At 37.7% G+C, this 23074-nt stretch overlaps 1 protein-coding gene across 8 annotated transcripts in view; it reads right to left on the bottom strand.

Annotated features, from left to right (window-relative positions):
• Positions 1-23074, bottom strand: part of HSPA12A (heat shock protein family A (Hsp70) member 12A) — a 321425-nt gene that overhangs the window by 233074 nt on the left and 65277 nt on the right. For all 8 annotated transcript variants that reach the window (XM_058298306.1, XM_071215655.1, XM_058298308.2 and 5 more), the window contains 3 exons: positions 18682-18764; positions 13228-13337; positions 9951-10004 (listed from right to left, as the gene is read on the bottom strand). In XM_058298306.1, coding sequence (XP_058154289.1) covers positions 9951-10004; positions 13228-13337; positions 18682-18764 — 247 coding nt within the window. The remainder of the gene's footprint in view (positions 1-9950; positions 10005-13227; positions 13338-18681; positions 18765-23074) is intronic.

Raw genomic sequence — 23074 nt, 5'->3', positions numbered from 1 at the left:
TTAAAGTAAAACTGTACAGTAATTTCAAAAAAGCTTGCCATTGTTATAAAACAAATTTATTCTCTACCAGATCTGTCTGAAACACATTCAAAACCAGGATTAATGCTTTGACAATCAAAGTGCCACTTTGAGGATTCAAGTCTGTCTCTATTACTCTTTATACAGCATGTTTGCTTTCTCAGGATCAAGCATTATTAAGGAACATCTTGAGCTAAAGACCAGAAAATAATGTTGTCAAAGGTACCCTTCAAAGTGGCTTCTGAAAGATCTAGAGTATTCCTGGACTGCTTATGAATGATTAAGTGGGATCATCTGAACATGTGATCCTGAAAGAATGATTAAATATCTTCTGATGTAGAACAGATGTCATCCAGGTCAATTCTTTGTGTAGAAGAAGAACCTGCTTAACAAATCTGTTTAAGAGAAGAAATTCTCTTTACTGGTCTTTGCTTTGGATCTGAATGAAACCCCTAAGCTAGGTGCCTGAATCTGAAGTTGGGTCATCAAATGAAGGAAGAAGAGTACCTTTTGGCTAACCAAATCAATCAAAATCTCTCCAAAGAGAAACAAACCAAAGTAACACACAAGTTAGTCATCACAGAATCTTCTACATACTACTTAATAAAGAGCATCTTTACTTACTGAAATGTAACCTTGGAACTTGTGCATCCTTCCAATTTACGGGGCCCTTCACCTGGCTCAGGTGTTGGGGGGGACGGACTGTTGAATTCTGCCTCCAGAGTTTTCTTGTTCAAGGCTGTTTTTGTTACACTGGATACAGAACCCAACACTGGCATGGATTTGGACTCTGAGGTGGCTAATATCCCAGTTGGACCTTAAAACCAAACACATACCTCAAGTTTAATAATTCTGTGTAATGCTTATTAATAGGGTACTGAAAAACAGATTAGCTGAACATCCCTCAGAAAGCAAAAAAGCCAAGTTTGTTAAAATTTCAAGAGCATGCTGAAAATGTTCCTAAGGGACATCTGCTCTGGTTTGATGGTACTACTGCTTTACAAGGCACTGGGATCAGGTCGAGGAATTGCACACAGACCTTTAAGAAACCACAAAGGCCAGGCCTTGGTTCCCTCACTGTCCGAGTGTTTAGCAGTACTGGAACTGTGAAAACGCTTTTCTTCTCACAGAATTTAGCTTTCTGAGAGCCCTATTTAAACCAGTTGGTCTCTCAAGAGTTAATTCTTCCTGAAACTCAGCTCCTCATTTTAAAAAGAAAAGGGAAAGATGTCAAAAGGCTCTTTTTAAAAAGATCATGAAGGTTTCTTGAGCATTAAACAGCTTTTACGAACATTTTCATTTTAATGTGAATGAGAAGTAAGTGGATTTATTTCCTCTTAGCATACATACACCAGATTATAAAAATTAAATGGCAAAGAATATGGTTGTTTACCATTTTGGACTTTTCTGCTCTTTGGGGCAGAATTTTAAACAATAGATATAATAGGACTTGTTACTAAAATTATTGGCAAATCACTAAAAAAATTCTAGAGACTGAAGCTAAACAACATTGTGGTGTTTTGTTTTTGTTTTTTATCTTTAGTTAGAAAGATTCTCTCCTAGACAGTTTTTCTCAAAGCAAGATTCTAGTACACCCTTTTTGAAACTTAGGGAAATCCTTTCAAAATGACAAGACTTATGAAATAAGTTACGAATGTGAAAATAAAATTAGAACTTCTGAAAATGAAACTAGAGGACAACTCTGAAAGGTGCCATTAAGAAGATGACAAAGCCTGAAGATCTCTTTACCCTTAAGAATTGTCAGATCATCTCCTGAGAAAGAAAATACAAATAACTACAATACAAAATGTTCATTGATCCCTCACCATTTATATTATGCTCTGGAATTTTATTCCAGAGCATAATATTAATGTGTCTGGCATACTACAACAATGTATTAACTCCAAAAATAAAGTTCTAATTTGAAACACTCCCCATGAGGGGCTGGAAACTGCTGAGCTGTTCTGCAGGGCACCTCCTCTGGCCTAACTCCATGTGGATGGCCTCAGTTCCTCTGGTCCAGTGGAAAGCTCTGGCTCACGAAGCACCAGTATCTGTCTTCCTCATTGTTTATTTCATCTGTACTATCCAGGCACACAAATTTGTGACATAACTGAATAATCTGGCTCAAAAGTCCTCTCCCTTCTAGCTATGTTAAGCTTCGTGTTGTACGGGGATGTAGGAGTAAAGAGAAGACAGAGGGACCAAGAAAGAAACCTCCTGAAAATATAAATATGAAGTTGAATTAAAGATTTGCCTCAGATCAGCTCTATTGTGCCCTTGGATAATTGTTAACCTCACCACTAGATAGCTCTAAACAATATGTCCTTGTAGGATTGCAAGAGCTGTTTCTGAATACACCAACGCCTGCTGCTTGTTCGGCAACTGAAGCGACATTAAAAAGGAGGGAGAGTGGGTGAACCGAGCCAGAGTTCTTATTTTTTCTATATACAAAAAGAAATCAGGGAAAATGCATATAAGATTATCATTATTACTGTTTAAGACTGCCAATGTTTCCCAAGAGGCATTTGCTGCTCTTTGAAATGTCAGTTTGGTAGGCCACAAGTTTAGGTAAAACAAAGGAACATGAGGCTGGAAGAGGAATTCTAAAGAAAAGGGTGCTTCACTGGCCCCTGGGGAAGACACCCACTAACCTGGCATCTGCATTCTGCAAATCTCTGGCTGCTTCTCTTTGCCTCTCTTATGATGCTTCCTTTTTCCACTTGTGACCTCATATTTAAGTTTTCCCATAAGCCTTTGTTTGCAGAAGAAAAATTCTCAGAGATTCAAGAGTACTTGAGGCCCAAACCTATCATACTTCTCAGGTCTGTAATTTGCCTCCCACCACACAGCTTTCTCTTTAATTCCCCAACTCCTCACCCCCACTGGAATTTTTACGACTAGCCTGTGTCATTCCATGACCTTTGTAAAAGATTCTAGTGGAAAATACTTCCTTGAGTGGATACAAGAAAAATGTTTGTGTCACCTAAAAAAAAAACGCTATGATTTCTTTTATTAGATGACGAGAGTTCCTAAGTTTCATTTCTTTTCTTTTCGTCCTGGCTACCAGGAAGCTCCAAAGAAAATTTCTGCCCAATTACAAGCCATTCTCCTTAGCATATTTCCCCTCCACCTCACCAATTACATAGTTTTTTCTTCTCTATTCATATATTAATGGTTCTATTGATTATATATCACTTTTATTCTAACTTCCCTCAAATGATACACTGAATATTTATAAATTAGCAGAATAAAAGAATTCCAGCATGCCTAAATATTCTTACCTTTTACCATGCTTTGGAATATTCAAATTTCCATATTGATTAAAATGAAAATGTTTTTTTGTTTCTCCCATTGAAAACTAACTCTGAAACAATGTGTTGCACACATTTGACCAAGTTCACAAATTAAGTAAAGAATGTTTCTGGAGAAAATCAGGCCAGTGGCAAAATTAAAATATAAATGACAAAGCAGTGAAATGACACCCATGAATTCCTAAAAACTAATGATACTGACATGAGTACTTTAAGAATGAAATAATGGAAGGGATGACTCAGGCACTCATAAAATCTCTAACATACAGTCACGCACAAAACAGTTCATTATGGAGGTGGGATGAATTTCTTATAAAGCAATCTTAAAAAACTCTTAGGCACTCCTTAATTTTCCCAGGAGCCAGTTAATTTAGGGGGTAGGGAGATCCTTGTAAGATATTTACAGCAGGATTTCCAGACCAAACTAAAAACTGAATGGCTGAATTTTTAAAAGAAAAAAAAAAACAAAGGTTACGTCTTTGTATAATAAAAGACTTTGGCTGGTATTATGCTACCTTTGAGTGAAGGAAACTGACTCAACTGTTTGAATTCCCTGTAAGAAAACTAGAGCTTGATTATCACAAGGCCCAAATCCATAACATTCTAGTCACTTGAATTTGGTTCACAAGACTCAATATTTTGCAGATTTACAAAGTTAAGATGGATTAATTGGAGTGGCTAAACATGAAGAGAAGAGAAAGTATTAACTGAGCCTAAAAGATTCAGCCCATTAGCTATGACTGGTTAATTTTACTTTCATGGTAGTTTTTCAGTCAACCATCTACCTGGCCACCAGGGAAAACCTCATAAAAGTTTCTGCTAATTTCTGTGACCACATTGATGAAAAAGCCTGAAGATATACAATATTAATTTTGGAAAAGATAAGTTTAATATATGTCTATCTTGTCTCAAATGCAAACTGTGAACACAAGGCTTACTCAGATGGTACATTTATAGTTAGTCACAGCTGGAATTTCTTATTTACTTGGTTCACAGGCAGAGACAATAAATTAAAGGCAGACGAAGAGTAAAATTGATCTGTCTGCATCTGTAACTGATGTGCAATTACTACTATTATTACTATGTACTACTAATAATTCATTACCTTTTATAATGTGCTTATTTTGTGCCAGACATAGCACTAAGCACTTTTCAGATACTGACTTATTTAATCCTTACTATAATACTCACAGGTAGATGCATTTATTATTCTCCATTTACAGATGAAGAAACTGAATCTGAGAGCGGTTGAGCAATTTGCTTAAGACAAGCACCTAGTAAATGGCAGAGTAGGATTCAAAGTCAGGTGGTCTGGTTCCAGAACCTGTACTCAAAGCTGTATTTTTGCCAAAGCCTATGCAGAATGTCTTTACACAAGGACATCTTGCATTAAGCAAATCAGAGCTATAAAACCCTGATAACCTACAAATAAATAAACATACTGATAAATAAAAAATATGAAATATCTAAAAGTACCTTTTCCCATCCAATACTTCTCACTCACATTAAAAAAGGCATTTCAATAACTATAAAAAGAACATTTCATGTTGAAAAGGGACTTAAAAGAAGATGTTTCAGAGATGAAGAGTAGGACTGTGGAGAATTCAAACCAGCTTACTACTGCTATTTGCTTCTGCCGTCACCTTTCTGCGGCGCAAAATTCTCTCTAACTCAGTTTCACTGTTTTCAGTGTCAAGGGATTTTAAGCTTCTTGAACTAGTGGATTTGTTAAGTGCCCCCTAAAATGAAAACAAAACAAAAACAAAAACAAAAAGGTTAATGTCGTAATACAATATGCAAAAGAATATAAACATAAAAACAACAAAACATTACAGAATTTGAACGGAATTAGGGAATAAAACAAATTTGCTATAGGTATGCATTTTTAATTTAAATACACATATGTTAAACAACTGCAAAAGAATATAACGTAAAAACAAAACATTACAGAATTTGAACAGAATTAGCAAATAAAACAAATTCATTATATGTATGCATCTTTAATTTAAATACGCATATTTTAAACAACACATGGTGTGGGATCATTTAAGAAGATGCCACCGATGATGCTGACACTCTTTCATACCAAAAGAACAGGATGAGGACACCTCTTGATGCGCTAACTACATGCAACTGAGCAGTGGAAATGTACTAACTTGTACAGTGATGATTAAGATTCCAATGTATGGAGATTGCATGTAGAAGAGAACAGATATAATAAACTCACCTTAGAAGGGTATCTTGATACGGCAGCCCCGAGCTACCGAACCCAAATCCTTGTGGCACTGAAATATGAGTGGCTGATTCTTCATACAGAGGGACCCTGCCTGCACAACTGGTGACAGTGGTGTGGGGGCTGCCAGAGGAGGCACATCGTGGCCTCCAGCAGCGCACGCGAAGGAGTGCTGCACGGAGCACACCTGGACTTCAGTGTGAAAGAGCAAAGGGTACAGTCATTCAGAGAGGCAAAGAAGTGCTGGGCATCTTATTTCCATCTTCCTAACGGAGGAGAAAGCGAATGTCTTCAGACCAGGAAAAGACTGAAGGAGACAAGAGATGCCATAAAGCTGTGCTCCTGCTGAAGCTGACAGTGGCTTTCAAGAAGAAAGAGAAGGACCCTTGCGACGGTCCCTGGCCTGGCTCTCCTAGGAAGGGTGTTATGGTGGGGGAGCTATGGGTTTCTGTGTCCATTACCAGCCAAGGGCTTGTGCGGAACACTGGGTGATGTATTTCTTCACAATTATATGCAAGGATTTAATACCATACCATCACATGTGGCCCATTTGTATTTCATAAGAAATGCCCACTACTTCTTTGAAATGGTCCTTCTCAACTGTGCCCCAGGCTAAAAAACAAAACAAAACAAAACACACCAGGACAACCACAATCTTTTGATTAGAGCAAGTCAGAACTTCAAGTCTCGTATAACTAGAAAGACTTCAAGTCAAGCTCCAAAGGCAGCTTTTTTTTCCACAAGGCTAATAACCAAGCCAGTCTTTGTCATTTTTGAGTTCTCTAAGGGTTGCCTTAATCCTGCTCCCTTTCCCCTGCCAACTTCCTGAAGGATTCTAAGAAATCTACTGACGAAAAAGGGTAACCCATGTTACTTCTGTGGCCTATGAAACAAAACAAGCTGCTCATAGAAACAGGTGGTTATACATTTCAAATGAAAAAGGTTATGTAACTTTGTTTAGAAAATTCTTTATTTCCTTAACTGTTCAAAGTTATAAAAAAAATAGTCTGCTATCAGGAGAAAATTAGCTAACAATATCAGATTATATTCTTCTGCTGTCAGATACCTAACCAAAACTGCTATGTGAAATACTTGGGTTAGGCTTACATTTCAGTCAAGCATACAATACTTTTTCCCCTGGATGTACCTATTTTTGCATTTATTGCAAAAATTCCTAAGATGTATTCAAAGGAATATCAATTGCATGTACACTATAATAACTTAATTTATAATAAAAATGAGATACTTGGTTCATTTAATGGTCAAAAATGCAGATCTGTATCTAGTCCTCGAAGAGCCATTTAATAAGGTATGACTGCAACTGACAAGTTAAAAAAAAACAGAACTAAAGCCACTTTAGCTAATTTGAAAAAATATACTAGAACAATTAGTCCAAACTCATTTGTGTTTATAATTTTTAAAAATGAACTATCCATATCATTTGTTAGCAGGCATATGAAAAACGTTAAGACCATTACTATTATAATAACTCATAAAACTAATACACTGCTTGAATGTCAAGGACATTCTGTGATTTTCCCAATGGCTAGAGTTAATTCAAGGAAAAGATGAGTGGTGTGGGTGTGTGTGTGTACATACACACATATCTTCCAAGGATATCTTTTATTAATGAATTTATCTTTACAATATTCTTTATTTTTCATTTGGATAACAACATTATTTCCCCCAAATTCCTGATTGTGGTGAGTGGTCCTTTCATCATATCTGATACTGAAGGAATCCTTTTACCAAGTTCAAATGCTTGAACTTAGATCTAATTCCTAAGCCAGTTCTCTTCTACTTCAAACCACTTTGATCATTTAACAAGACCAGTCTTCACATTAGTGAAGGTTCATAATAACGACTAATCTAATTGCAAAATGGCCAAAATACTGAATAGTTTTTGGGTACTTTGAAAAACAGAAGAATGTTGGGAAAAGACTCATAATTTTTAAAGGCTGCTTTTGTTTCTTTTATTTAAGAGCCAATTGACCTTAAGAAGATAATTTTAGATTAATTTGTATTGCTTTATTCTTCAGAAATAGTGATTTCTACTTAGAGGTGCTTTTAAATGACTGGGTTGACTCATGAGGCTTCCTAGACTTCAAAATTCTTGTGCGGCTATGATAAAAGGACTACATACATTTTACTTACAAAATACACAGCATTAAAAGTAAAGGGAAAACAGACTTGGAGTTTAGTCAACACTGTCTTTAAACACTGGCTTGAAAGCTATGTAACTTAAAAGTAGAGTGAGGTTTTCCAACTCCCTTAAACCAGATTTGCTTTCTATCCATGTGCTAACTCAGCACCAGGAGAAATCTCCAAGTTGCATATGTATGTACTTTACAGCTCAAGTCACAATCCATTTGAGCAATAATGCCCCCATATGGAGAGTTTTCCTGGTTTCTGTTCCACCATAGAACTGAACACAGTGTCTACTGGTTCAGCATACAGTGCTTGCTTTCCACTTTCCACCCCAGTACACAACTGGAGGCTTTTCACATGCTTTCTTGCTTGTTTCTTTCATGCCATGACTGTGAAGTAGATATTCTGTGCTTTCCTGGGTACAAACCTTGATAATCCTCATAGTCTGGACTCCAGCAGGAAGCACCAATAAAGCCCATGCACTTGGTAGGCTGAGCTAGAGGTTTCCTTTCTCTCTGTCTTGTAAGAATTTGTATAGTGTTCTTGGCCCCAAGGGAATGAGAGTTACAAATGACCCCCCATTCCCTCAAAGGAAACTTCTCTGGGCAGGTAGGAGGACTTGCAATTTGGCAAAGAAGAATCAGAGAAAAGATCATGAGCTTTGGAAAAAAAAAAACTATGCAAAGAATACTGCCAGAATAACAGCTGCTAGAGATGCATGAATACCAGATAAAATAGATCTAATGATAAATCCAGGGCAAGGAGGATAGGAGCAATTTTCAGAGAAAGATGGTTTTAAAAGTTTTATAATTTGTAAATTATTTCACAAACATCTCACAGATTTCTCTCCTTATAATGGCACAAAATTATAGTGAGAATGATCTTCAAGAGCAATATTGTAGATCAGAAAACTTGCTAACATCCAGCAATATAAGGGAATGGGATATTTTAGGTAGACAAATATCATATGTAGCTCATAAGGGTATCTGGATCTTCAAATCAACCAAATTTTTAAAAAGTTGAATTCAGTATAGTTTCTTTTTTCATTGACTACTCAGAACTCTTATCTCAGTGCCGCTGGAGCATCTTCACAAACACGATTTATCATTATAACGCGGAGACAAACAAAGGCAGTCTCCTTGACAGAAAGCTGGATAACAAAATTTTCTGATCAAGGAGCCCATTGGAAAATAACCACATAATTTCTCTATGGCTTTACTACTTTATTCTGTAGGTAGACAACCACTGTTAGCCTGGGCTATACCTCCCTTCAGTGCTAATCCCACTCACCTAAAACTGAAGCAAACTAATTAAGCCATTCTGAGTTAAGTCTACTGTTTAAAGACATGCTTGACGAAAATAATTTTGTTTACCACAATTATGTGGATGTCTACAAGCAAAGCATAATTAACACAGTAACAACAAACACAGGCGCATTTAGTCCTCTACCTCCGCCCCCATGTTTGTTGACTTACTGTGCATAATAACTGGTATTGGGGCTAAAACAGGATCTGAGAATAGAGCTCTTAGTATCTGAAACATTTTCTAAGTAAGGCATTTGTCTCTGACAGCAACTATTAGAGAAGGAAGTAGCCATTTATTTTGCTGGCAAAACCTCACACTTCAAAAAAGAGAAGTAAGACTAGAGATGGGCATTAAGTGTGTTCTCCAATATATATGAATTTCCTTTGGAAAATGAGATTAATGACATAAAGAAAGTGACTCTTATTTTATTCTATCATTTACCACCAATAAAATGTTTTTAACTGTGAGGAAAAAAACCAGCATGTGACCTTGACACTAATGTAATTGGGTAGGAGCTCAGCTTTACTATAATTTAAGAATTCCACTTTCATGCCCCCAAATAAACCACCCTCCCTGTTAGGGACTCTAATGTATTTTTGTTATTAATAAATATGTGCTGATCCTTGTGTATGGCCAGGATCAGAAGGCAAGACCTGGAAACAACAATTTTGGTGAAAGTATAACCATTATCTGAGACTGATTATGGTTAAGTCTTTTAGAACAGAAACAACGAAAGTATTATTTGCTACATTATTAACACCTGCGATGGAGGAATACATAAATACAATCAAGTAAACTGTCAAAAGAAAGGAGACTTATGGTAAAAGGAAATAAAACCTATCAAAAATAATAATTTATAAAAAAATAGATTTTAAAAATATTCCTTTTTCATTTCCCTGTTAACTTAATAGTAAACTGAATTGTATTCTTACCAGTATTCCTTTTAGTTCGTTCACTGCACTTTCAGAGCCTTTTGAAGATTCTGGCTACAATTTTAAAAAGAAAAAAAAATCTGAATACTTCAACTTTTAGATATTAAAGATTTCTACATGACATTTTTTAATGACATGAAATAATATATTATTGATACATATGACTATATATTTTAAAAATTACGTCTATGTCTTAAGGTTAGGAAAAAAATATTAGCCATGTTAGTGCTCCCAAGCGGCAGTTAACTAGAAAATTAGAAATTACATTCAAAGCACAAGGACTCAAACTACTATCTTCTAAATATCATTTTGTTACCTCTTGGTTATCATCATAGGAAAGAATTGGTAAACACCAGACTTCAAAGATCTAATTCCAAATTGTTCAGAACATTTTACGTAAACAAATTGTTCAGAACATTTTACAGTAAACTCTTTTCGTATGTGCTTCTGGACTTCTGCCAGGAAGCGGGGCCCAGAAAGAAGGCAGCGCAGAGCAGAAAGCAAGCGAGGGCAGGAAACCTCTCTCAGCTCCATTAGCTCCGGGCAAAGGCCAGCTCCCAGGGGCTGGTACATCTCCTTTCAGGAACTGCACGAGAGGGCTGAGTTGGGAGCAGGGACCAGCGGGAACCTTGCTCACAGGAGGATGTTAGCATCTTTGGCTGTCAAAGCACTCTGGAGAGTGTGCATTCCAGTGACTTCGTAGGACACGAGGAAAGTGCAGCTCTGGGGAAGGCAGCATTTGAGTCCACTGTCTCGACTACAAACCTAGTTAGTTCTCTTCTGGCTATGCTGTGAACAAAATAATTTGAAACGAAGTTCTGGGTAATATTTGCTTGCCCCACAGCATCTAAGTCTCTGTGGATTCCTCGGCTAATGGGATAGGGGGAAAATGGGTTGTGAGGTCCTCGTGAAAAAGCTGAAAAAAGACCTCTGACCTCCCCTGTGCCACCCCTTTCACAAAGGATAGAAATGAAGAGAAACCTTGCAAGACACAGTGAAAGGAATCTCCCCAAACTCCTACGACTGGAAAAGAAGGGGTGGTATTCCTCTCCCATCAAGAAATGGGAGGTAATCAATAGCAACCAATCATCCTTTCCTCTCAAAAGATGATAAAAGTTTATGATTCTGTTTCAATTAAGAAAAATGGAGAGAGAGAAGTTTGCTGCTCATGTACAAATCAGACTACGGCATTAACCTTCAGAGTGCAGGTTCTCTGTGAAATATACATGCCATCGGTGCCAGTCGTAAGCTCAAAGGGGCGAGTTTTAACCACACCAGTACCACCAACGACATCGAGGTGCTTAGAAAATATGCCGTTAAATGAATATTCTCGAGACAAGCGTGACCTGTGCAGGTAAACTGTTCAGGTGACAAGCTGTGACTTCCACACAAACGCCCTGCCTGCAGGCATACCCTAAAGTGCTGCCATGCCACTCAAGCTACCCTCTGACTGCACAAGCCGGCTGAAGCCTGCACTGCATACTTCCACTGCTTGTGGCATTTCAGGAAAGCACTGATGGGAACGGGAGCGCAAGTCTGTATTCGAGCATGCAGTGACCACTTGTTTTAAAGGTGATAGACCAGGTCGTTCAGCACACATCTACATAGTTTAAGGATTACCAGCAAAAAAACCCAGTCGTCCAGTGATCCTTGTTCAGTTGCTTTCCAGATTTTGAACTGACTTTAAATAATGTGTAACTGTCGGAAGAGCCATGGGAAGAAAGAAAAAGTACAAAGTGACATTCTGAAAATGAAAGTAAGTACGGAGCATTGATTGCTTATGATTTAAGAATTTTTCAATATTTTTCTTTCTAAACAAATTTTATGTTTTTTTACGACATTACATTTTTCTCCAGTAATAGTTTGGTTTTGCTCATTCTTCCCATAATGGTTTTGACAAGAATGTTATAAAAATGTATTCTTTTCAAAGGTTCTATCTAGACCCTGCATTTTAAAGCGCTTTCACGGCTGTTATTCCATTTGATCCTGACCACCATGTGAGTCACACAGGGCAGGTGCTGTCCCGGTTTGGTAAAGGAAAAGCCTGTGGGAGCTGGGTGACCCTGCGAGCGCCCCAAGCCCAATGCCAGTGCTCATCACTACTTCACCAGACACCAGCACCCTGCAGAGAGGGGCTCTGAAACAGTTGTGCTAGATCATCCCACACACTCAGCTTTACATTCTGTCCCTTATTCCTATTCTGCCTTCAGATCTCAACTACTTCACACGGTTGGCCAAAGCGTTCATTTCACTATATGTGACTCTGCTCTTGCAGGGGAGAAGGCTTCTTGCCCTCTTCAAGCCCCTCTCGGTGCACGGCCCACGCTATGGCCCCTCCTGCCTTGCCTGGCCCTCTCGCCTGCCTGTGACAAAGTAGCACTTTAAAAACCCAGAGGAATTTGCACTGAGCAGTCATGATACGTGGGGCCAATCAAGCAGCTGAGAGGAAGCAGGGCATCGCTGAAAGTAAGAAAGAACCATAAAGTTTGTGGAGGAGGAGAAAGACAACCAACCTGTTGGTACCTAATTAGAATGAGGAAAGAAAAATCTTTCTCAAGAAATAAATGTCAACCACTCAATTATTGGGTCTCTTTAAATGGGACATATAAAGAGAAGAGAGAAGGACAGAGCAGACCCTAAGAGCCTTGGCAGATCCTGGAGTGCCCACTCTGACCTTGTTTAGACAACACCTGACTATATAGATATATACATACACAAAATTTTCTCCTTGAAATGACCTGGAATAGGTCTGTGGTGGAAAACCAATCATATAAGTACCTCTCGTTTTCAAAACTTGTTTTAGGTCTGTCATTATTATGATGTGATTTCTCCCCACTAAACTAGAAGCCTCGTGTAGGTAAGGACTTTTGTCTGTTTTACTTGCTGCTTTTATCCCCAGTACCTGCAACAATGCCTGGCCTGTGGTAGACAGTCAATAAGTATTTGTTAAACTACAGTAAGCACCAGGGTTCAACGATCAGGTTGTGTGCAGCAATTGTTATTTGCTTGGTATAACAGTTCATATCAATGTCTCGCTCAAGGAGATGGCAGCACTCTGCAATAACACGACTCACTTTCTATACTGATTTAGATTTACCATAGGTCATTTACAGTCCTCTTGAAACATGCTGATATAGAAGTAAAAAGCTTTTATGACAGGCTTATCCCAAGGCTTGACAGTCGGTCCTGATGCAGCTCTCATCAAACTTCAATTTTTTTTTTAAAGCAACATCAGAGAGGGAGAGGGGGAGGAGAAAAGCGCTGAGCCACTCCATACCTTTGCCTTTGGTCTGGCTGTCTGATTAACTGGTCTAAGATGAACTCCTTTTTTAATTCTATCCATCATCTCTTCAACTGCTTGCCTCTTTAGATCTGTGACTTCTTCAGCTGTTCAAAGAATACACACATAAGTCACCTTATGCTACTAGAAAACTGCTAATTCCTATATTTGGTGATTTAGAACAATGGCATTATGTAATTAGTTGCAGACATTTCTCAGTCACAGAACACCAACTATTTACTGAGGTACACAGGTACCCGACAGCAAAATAAAAATAAATTTAAAAATCAAAGATCTGATTGGAAAAATAAGAGTTATAAAAACTAACACCAAATTCATAACAAGGAAAATAAATACTAGTTCACCTACGTTAAACAATTAAAATTAATTTTGTTCTATTTGTGAGCATAATTATAGACCTGAATTTCTCCAGGTCTTTAAAAACACAACTTTGCAACTAATCTCAAATAAACATTAGCTTTGCCTCAAAAGACTTTTTTTTAAAATAACTCACAGTACATCCTATGTCAAAGAAATCAGCTCAAAGAAGGAATAACTACCAAACACGCATTTGAAGAAAAAATCAGAGATCTTCTCCTTGTTGGAAGAAATCCACAGTCAAAAGATGAGCTGTAAATAGGTAAAATCTATTTCCTAAGTCTTCTGTTTAGGAATCACACAGAAAGGAAACATTTAAAGCAAACCTCTTCTCAAAACTATAAAAATTGTCAACATTAAAAGAAAACACACATTTAGCAATGATTATAATTAAGTCATTAAATTTGATTAAAAATTTCACCCACCTGTTGTCTAACCTTTGCAGAATTTTGCTGTAAACACAAAGCTGCTGAGATGTCTATCAATTATGTGAATGCAACTGAAGTGAGTGAGCTTAAATCTATTGATCAGAATAGCAACATCTGCTTCTCTTGCAGAATACTTGCCCGAAAGTACAGAACCATTTTGCAACATTTATCATCACTAACACAAATCTACACCTTGGGTTTACCTCCATCGAATTCTTCCCAGCTAATATATTTCAGTCTAAAAATTTCCTAAGGACCTTGGCTTATGGTACATACTCCATAAGTATCTACTCACTGACTTGTTCCCAAAGTTTAGCTTTAAATGGCTATTATATTTGAGCAGAACTCACTGAAATGTTGGCTTAAAAATGGAGGTCATCACAACTCTAACCCCAGGTTAATTAGCGATAGTGTCAGGCTTTGTGCTAAGGAAGCCTAAATCATGGCGACTTTGTCTGTTACCTGACCAGACTTCACTGTACCCTGAGCAGCCATTCCTCTGAGAGTCCAGACAGTTCCAGTACCATTGCCACTGCAGCACCAGTGATGGGAACTCCACCGCATTCACCTACAACCTAGATTTTCTGGGATAGTCCTGACTTTAAATACTGTCTGTCATCTTCCAAAGCCACTGAAATCATGAGAAGTAAAAACCTCAATAGCCAAACAACATTTTTCAGACCTCAAGGTCAGTAAGTACCTTTTGCCAGATGATGTGGAAAATATAGCCCCCAAAAGTCAGAATACATCCACCAGTAAATGAAAGAAAAATGGTGGATGGATCAACCATGCGCCCAGAAGTGGTGTCTTCCGGGGAAGCTTCTGTTGATGGCTCAGCAACATCAACAGGGGACAGACAAGAATGTTACTATGGGTAGAAATTCATTCACTCACTCATTCGTTTATTTGATATCTGAAAAGCTATTATGCACTACCCAGTGCTTTTGCTGACCCTCCCTGCTCAAAATCTGGAGAGACAAAACCCAGATCGGCCATTTGAGCACCCGATATGGGTAAGGAATTTATTCCTGGGAATTTAAAAAACACCTTCAAAAAACATTTGCTTTCCAGAAAGGCTGCCATTTTGAGCGAAGCTGGGCAGAGCTGTGTGGCAACGGGAACACGGCCTACAGATCAGCACGCTTAAGGAATGATGGAAACCCAATTAAATGCACCGTACAAATACTAATTAAGGCAGACAGATGGAGAACTACCGTCAACACCATTCAAATCTGCTACAGCATCTAACATAGCAGGAATTTAAAGTAGTTTCTTATATTTGCTTGCCAGAATCACAGTGACAATTCAGAGAAGTGCCACTATCTGTACTGTGTGCAGATTATAAACCAGGCTTTAATTTCTCAGTCTTTTTCAAGTGTAAAAGCTTAATTGGTCTTAAGAAAAAGAAATCACTCTTATCAGATTCTCTACTCAGGCACAATATAGGGCAATGTTAGCAACACAAGCCTTCTCTCTCCCCGACCCTGTTTTTGAACTAGTAAAAAGCAATCTACATGAACTTCTAAACTATTAAAGCAGTTCTAATAAATCTGCAAGGATCACCTACAGAGAGCTCATGGTATGTTGTGTAATTCTCTCTGCAATCACACAGTTGGTAATTGTCTCACAAAAGCATGTAATCAGGGTGACAATAGAAATATGCTGGATACTGGAGATTAAAGAAAAGGGACAAATGAAGACAACAGGTCTAATGTTATTGAACTGCCACAGGAAAATAAAATAAAATGTTCTTTGAGTTAGCGCTTCAAGGTCAGTCTTGGATCAGAAAGCTACATGTAATTAATTGAGGCTTAAATCTTAAAACCCACTTGAAAAATAAGTTAGTTTCTCAAATAAGAAAAAAAAAAAAGACCTTTAATTCCTTAAAAAAAACAAAAACTACAGACAAAACCATTCACCTGGTTTTGTTATTACCCAGAAACTAAAATGAATTTCTAAATTCCACAGGATTACTTTTCTATTTCACTAACATTTTTTAGAAAGGCATTAACAAATGCTATGCTACCATGATGTGCAAAGAACAAATTACAAGTGAATAAGTCTGGATTTGAATTAAGATAATAAAATCAAGGAAATTTACAATTAATTAAAATAATTCAAGAATTTGCTGGAAAAAGACTCCTTCCGCCTCTTCAAAAGAGAGGCTGGTCCCTTTTCCATTATTTTTTGGCTTATATTTTGCATATTTTCTATGTGCTGGTGATTACTCTAAACACTTTTCCTGCTGTGAGGCTCATTAACTCTCACAACAATGCTTTGGAATTGGTACCAGTGTTAATAATATCCCCAGTCTATAGGTAAGCAAACTGAGGTATAAAGCATTAAAAAGATATCAAACCAAGTAATGACCTAAATAAGTGACAAGCAGCAAGAAATACCAGAACTGGCCCAATAAATGCATTCTTGTTCAAGAGTAGGGCCATTAACTTCAAAGTTGATAATAATTTCTTAATTTCAGACCTTAAAATGTGTTCCAAAATATTCCACAGACCTTCCCTGCACTCAAGCTTTTAAGGGACCAGAACCTAGCAATGAAGGCATCTCTGCTCATGCTCTGAAAAGCAGACCAATTGCATATTAAGGTGCAAAAAAACAATAACACCGTGAGCATGAGACCAGTCCCCATGCTATAAATTCAAACCCTGAAGTGTCAGAGACAATCCCACCGTGTGATGGTCTACATTTATTCATCATGCATTTAATCATTATTGATTTATTCATTCAACAATTATCTTTTTGTGTGAACTATGAAGAAGCTGTTATAAACAACTGCCTTGCCAAACAGAGAGGGCACTGCTCCAGCCACGAGGGCAGCGTGATTTTAGGGCTACTCCAAATGAGAATTATAACTGAGAATTATACTTCTGAGTCAGGATCTCTACTTGGATTCTCCAAATAACAAATCCAGTAGCCCAAGGATGTGGGAGAAAATACTGCTACATTTCATGAATTGTAAATGAAATACCATTTTCATAAGAAAAACGGTATGGCTCCTAACATGGGGGGTTGAGAAGTTCAGAATACTTTTGTATTTAAGAGTGCTATTGCGGTTGATAAGCTGATAGTGTAATCTTTGAGGGAAAAATCATTTTATTCTGACTGCCCTCCTGATCCTCTAAAACATACCAATTGTCCCCAAAACAAGATTGAAACAAAATTTAAATTACAGTGTCAGGAGAAGCAAATAGCCAGTAACCCAGGAGCAGGGCTGTCTGAAAATCAGCAAAGGCAGGACTGCTTCTGAGTCCTGCAATGCCAAGTGCTAAGTGGAGTCTACCTTGGAGCGCCACTGCTGTTCAGAGGAGCAGGTTCCCCAGGGCTGCAGGAGGAAGGCACAGAAAAACAATTCACGTAGGTCATGGGTTCTTAACCTTTTTTGTTCCATGGTCCCCTTTGCCGGTCAGGTGAAAACCAAGGACCTCTTACCAAGTCCATTCCACCCTATACCATATATTATTTAATAAATACATCACTCCCACAAGAATGGGTCTTTTTTTTTTTAAGATTATTTACCTTTTTTTTTTTTTTAATTTATCTCCCCTCCTCTCAGATGGTTCTCGTGTCTGTCTGCTCATTGTTTGCTTGCCTTTTCCAGGAGGCACCCGAAACTGAACCCAGGGCCTCCCAGAAGGGAGGCGAGTACCCAACAGCCTGAGCCACATCTGCTCCCTACGGCCTGCGGTGTCTTCTAGCTCATGGCCTTTTGCAGCAGGTGCGGTGGCGGTGCGGTGTCTAGCGCATTGCAGCGGGTGCAGCATCTAGCTCATTGTGGCAGGTGCAGTGTTTGCTCTTCTTCTTTAGGAGGCACTGGGACCCAAACCCAGGACCTCCCTGTGGTAGGCAGGCATCCAACTGCTTAAGCCATAGCCGCTTCCCAAGAATAATGTTTCTTTAAAAAATTTCAGTTCAAGTTCATAGACCCCTTGTTAAGAACCCCTGACATAAATTAGGTCAAAAAGCTTTCTCAATAATGGTGCTGCAAGGAACCTGATTAAGAAAGAAATGGCTAGGTCCACACTTCAATTTATTTAACACGCAAGAGAGCAGTGGGAGGTTACAGAGATCAGTAAACCCTTGAAGAGTTTGCAAGTCATTTGGGGGAGAGATTTGGAAGTAACTCCAACACCCTCCCGACTTTTTGAATTCTGTAAGTACTCAGTTTAAACATCACTTTCCGATACCTGCAGTCCACAATCCTTAGGTTTTTACAGCCTTGTACTCCCTTTATAGCACTTATCAAAAGCTGTGCTTAAATAACTATGTATTTATCTTCTATGTCTTGTATCTTCCATATAAACCATAAAGCCTAAAATAGTAGGTGCTCCTCAAGTCGCAGCTCACTCGCTATCAACTCTAAGAAGGCTTCCCCAAATCCATCATTTGGAACGACTCCATCTCTTTTCCTTACACACCCACAGCAATCCCACATTTCCCAGCATGCCTTACATTTGTAATGTGTGTACATGTTCGTCTCCGCTAGACAATAAACTTAGGTGACGCTGGTTCATTTTTTATAGCTGTTAAGTTCTTCAAACGTCCATAGTCTAAGAACTCAACAAATGTATGAATAGTTGAAAAGTTGTACACATCAACTTAAAATAAACCAAATGGGGGCAAAGCTTACTTGTTTCTGGTTGAGCTGCCTTTTCTTTCTTAGCACCACTGCCACTGGAGTGGGATCGTTTCCGGATCATCGACATGAGGGATCTTTGAGAGAGAGAAAAAGATCAGCAGATGACTGGATGCTTCATGATCCAAGAAACAAAATGTATAGATTCTAAATATGCAGTAAAAACTCAATTCTTCTCTTGGTACATGAATGTAACACTAGAACTTAAGTAGCCTACTTTCTATTTTTAATAATTGTTTAAATTTATTATTTTAAGGATAAATGTCTCATCCCTTTCTTATAAAACCAAACCAATTTTAAAAATTGACATTATTGAGGGAAATTTAAAAATAATGGAATATAGACTATAAACTTCATATGTTAAATGTCTTGAACTTGATAACTGTACATAATAAGGTTTGTAAGATAAGTGAATATCCTTGTTCTTAGGAAATATATATGGAAACATTAAGTGTTCAAGGAGGATGATGAATACAATTTGATCCCAAATGTTTAGAATATAGATAGAATGAGACAACAAAACTGGCAAATGTTAAAAGTTGGTAAATCTGGGTATCTGGTATATTGGAGTTCTCTGTATAGGTTTTGTATAATTTTTGCAGCAGCCCTAAAAGTCAGAAATTATTTAAAAATAAAAAGTAAAAAAACAACAAAAAAACAAACCAACTAATTACTGGAGGAAAGGGACTGCTATGATTACTAATATGATGTGTATACATCTACAAAGTAAAAAAGGTATAGAAGAAATGCAAAATCTGAAAATCACAGACAGCCATACTTTGAGAGAAAGAGAAGGATGAAAGAATTAGAATAGGCTTCACATAAGAAGTGTTTTTTATGGGCATAAAAAAATCTGAATTTGCATGAAATAGACCAAATATTTAAGGAATAAGATGTATTTAGACCACTGTCAGTCTAGCCCATGTTTTAAAAATCTATGTTAAATCTAAATCAGGATAAATTTGACATTAAAATTTTTAAAACTTCCAAATATAAGACACCATAAATAATAAAAAACAAACTACAGAATATATAAATAAATCAGAAAAAGCAGACAACCTAATAGAAAAATTGACAAAAATCTTCAACTGGCATTCTGTAAAAGTGGATGTTCAAATTGCCAGTACGCATACAACATACATGAAGATGCCTGACTTCATTAGTTATCAGGATGATACAAATTAAAGCCACACTGAGCTACCACTACATGTATCAAATAGGCAAAAAAATTTAAAGTCTGATATTATCAAATGTTAGGGGTTGCAGTAACAGGAACTCTCAAACTGAAATGGGTATATAAGTAGGTACTACCATCTTGGGAGATTGTTGGGTATTATCAGGTAGAGCTGAAGATCCACATATCCCACGAGCCAGCAAGTCCACTTCTAGGTACCTTACAGAAATACGGGTGCTTGCACACCAAGATACATGCACAAGCATGTTCATGAAGAATTTCCATAACTACCCTAGAACGGAAATAATCTAAATGCCCATCAGCCTCACAATGGATAAAGAAATGTAGGGGCATTCATAAAATGGATTTCAATGAATAGGAATGAACTTCAGCTACACAAAATAATATGGATGAATCTAACAAAACAGTGTAGAGTGAAAAGAGCAAGACATAAATGAATACAGTCAAATTCCAATTTATATAATTGGAAAAAAGTTCAAAAACAGGCAAAAATACATGTAGATATATTTAGGGATATGCTATATGCAGGTAGTAAAACTTTTTGAAAGTGGCAAGCAAATGATTGCCATAAATACAGGGTAGCAGTTAGGCTTAGGTTTGGGAAGGGACACACAAGGAGCTTCTAGGGTGCCAGCACTGCTCTACGTCTTAACTTGAATGGTGATTACATAGATGTTCCTTTTATATTATTTTTAAACCATTTACAAGTTTATGTGCATTTTTGCACGTGTTAGAGTTCTCCCAAGAACTATTCCTACATACATAAAACAAACAAATCCTAAGTTACTGAATTCTTCCACCTATATTATAAATGTCCTCAGTGTGGTGAACTGGGTTTGACAAAACACAGTCCTGAGGAAGACAAGGTGGGAAGCTAGTAACGGGAATCAAATACTTGGCGGGTAAGAAAGGCACGATGCCTCTAGAAAAGGGGCAACTGGCTCTACAGAGTAATACTTGCTCTGAGGACCTAACACCCTTAATCACTATCATTTTTAGATTTATTTTAGATTTATTTTTCCTTTCTCACTTCTACTCTTTTGGATATATTACTAATCCCTTTCTAATTGCCTTTTATTAAAATTCCCAAATGCACTGGACAATCTCCCATGAATCACAGTAAAAAGAAACAATCCCATCCTTCTCTATGCTGTGAAGTACCCAGGCCCTACCAACTGGGAAATATTCAATCACTGAGCTTTTGATTTCATCTAGTTTACCTTTGTTGGGCTCATAAATAGCCTTTCAAAAGGGGATTATTTTCACAAAAATTATAAATTCTAATTCATACAGAACTTTGAAATAAGCATATTTTATTCTAGAAATGTGGGATTGTTAAGAATGAAAGAATATACATTTTACGGGCTTATTTGTCTTTTCAGTCAACAGAAAGCCAGGAGGATTCAGTGTCTACTTGTTGCCATTCTTGGTGGGGTAGGTTTGGAGAGGGGGGGACTTCTCACTAATGAGAGGTCTTTCCTGACTTTCTCACAGCACTCTGCAATGACCCCAGCTCTAGTTCTGAAAGGAAACTCCTAGCATATGAATGCATTATTATACATAAAGATTACAAAACAGAAAGTTATCTGTACTGCTCAGAGTATTTACATATTTACATATACGAGGTAAGAACATAGGTTTGTCATTATAAACCACTTAAGTAGGTGATAGAAAGTGTCAGCGTAAAAGGTTCTGAGTTGAAGCACAGGTTGGAGAGGATATGATGCCCAGAGGGTCATCTGTAACACTGAAAGAGAACTACCTGCCAGGATGGGGACGTAAGCATACAGAGAAAGCAGACAGGGTGGGTTTCCAGGACAGAGGAGAAGACTAGGACAGGAGAGCTGAGACCAATAATCCAAAACTCACCACCACATTCATCTGAATGGATAAAAGCCTCAAGAAGGCACCACCCTAAGATGGGAAGGTTCAATGGACAATTTTCACCTGAAGTTCTTAAGGAGAGTTCTTCATGCCCACCTCTCTCCCCATGAGCCACATCTGCCAAGGACCTGTCCTTCTTTCCCTACTACTGGTACAACATGGCCAAGGTTGCCTTCTTCCTCTCTTCTCCCCTCCCATTTGTCCTCTAGGTCGAATGTGTGGGAAGAGGAGGAAAAAGCAATAAAGCCACTTAGAGAGACCTCAAGCCCTAGGCTTTTTTCCCCACTTTCATTTCTATCCATGATCTGCATCAGGGTAAAACCAATAACTGCTCAGGAACAAAGCTGGGTAACCTTGATTAGTGGATTCAAAGTCCACTGACACTTAGCATCTATGCAAATATACTTCTTAGATAAGAAAATATACTTTACTAAAAAAAAAAAAATCATTTTTTACTGAAAAATTGTGAACAATAAGTTAAAAGAGTTCATGCTTTAGACATAGATAGTCCTGAATCCTTCATTCATTTCCCAGTTAAACTGTGAAGTGTTCTTTGAGGGGGGGAGGGAATCTGTTTAGGTTATACTTTACTTTTAATTCTAGAGGTTCTCAAGGTCTCTGAGACTAAAAATTAAAGGCCAACAGGAAGACTGTAATCTCTTTTAAATAGTTCTTCATCATAGACAGAAGTGACCTTTCTTATCAGCTCAAAATTCTAGGCCTTGGCAGAAAGATCAAAGTGATGAATTTCCAGTTTTAAATGTCAAATTCAGAATATATCCTAGAGATTTAGCTACCCAGGAAAGAAATAATTTAAAAATACCTGAAATTCTTTCAATTCACTCTTGGATCGATCACGTGTAAAAATTATTTTGCCTTAACTACTTCAACGGCTTAAAGCAGATTATGTCATACCCTACTCAGTAAGGAAAACTAATGAGAATCTTTTTAAAAGTCAAAGTCCCATTTTCATAATCGTGTGGGCGGACCATAGTACATTTTCTATTCAGATGGATCAGCAAAGGTGCAAAGCATGAATTAATGGCCTCGCTGTGTGAAAGGATTAAACAAATCACATGAGTTAATGAAAGATAAAACTCTAGCAAAAGTTGAAAGGACATTTGTTCAAGAATAAATTATACAGCAGCAGCCAACATCATGATGCAAGGAAGGAAGTTATCACCGAGATGTGAAGGCTGCCTTTCATAATTCTGGATGGTAGAAGAAAGAATGGACAAGGGCAGCAAATGTTGACTCAGTAATACTTCAAGTCACTTTAAGTTTCAGAAAAAGTAAATTCCTATCTGT

Source organism: Dasypus novemcinctus, chromosome 6, assembly GCF_030445035.2.
Source record: "Dasypus novemcinctus isolate mDasNov1 chromosome 6, mDasNov1.1.hap2, whole genome shotgun sequence".
Taxonomy (NCBI): Eukaryota; Metazoa; Chordata; class Mammalia; order Cingulata; family Dasypodidae; genus Dasypus; species Dasypus novemcinctus.
Note: the sequence above shows the minus strand (reverse complement) of the source record. Positions and strands in the feature narration are given on the sequence as shown.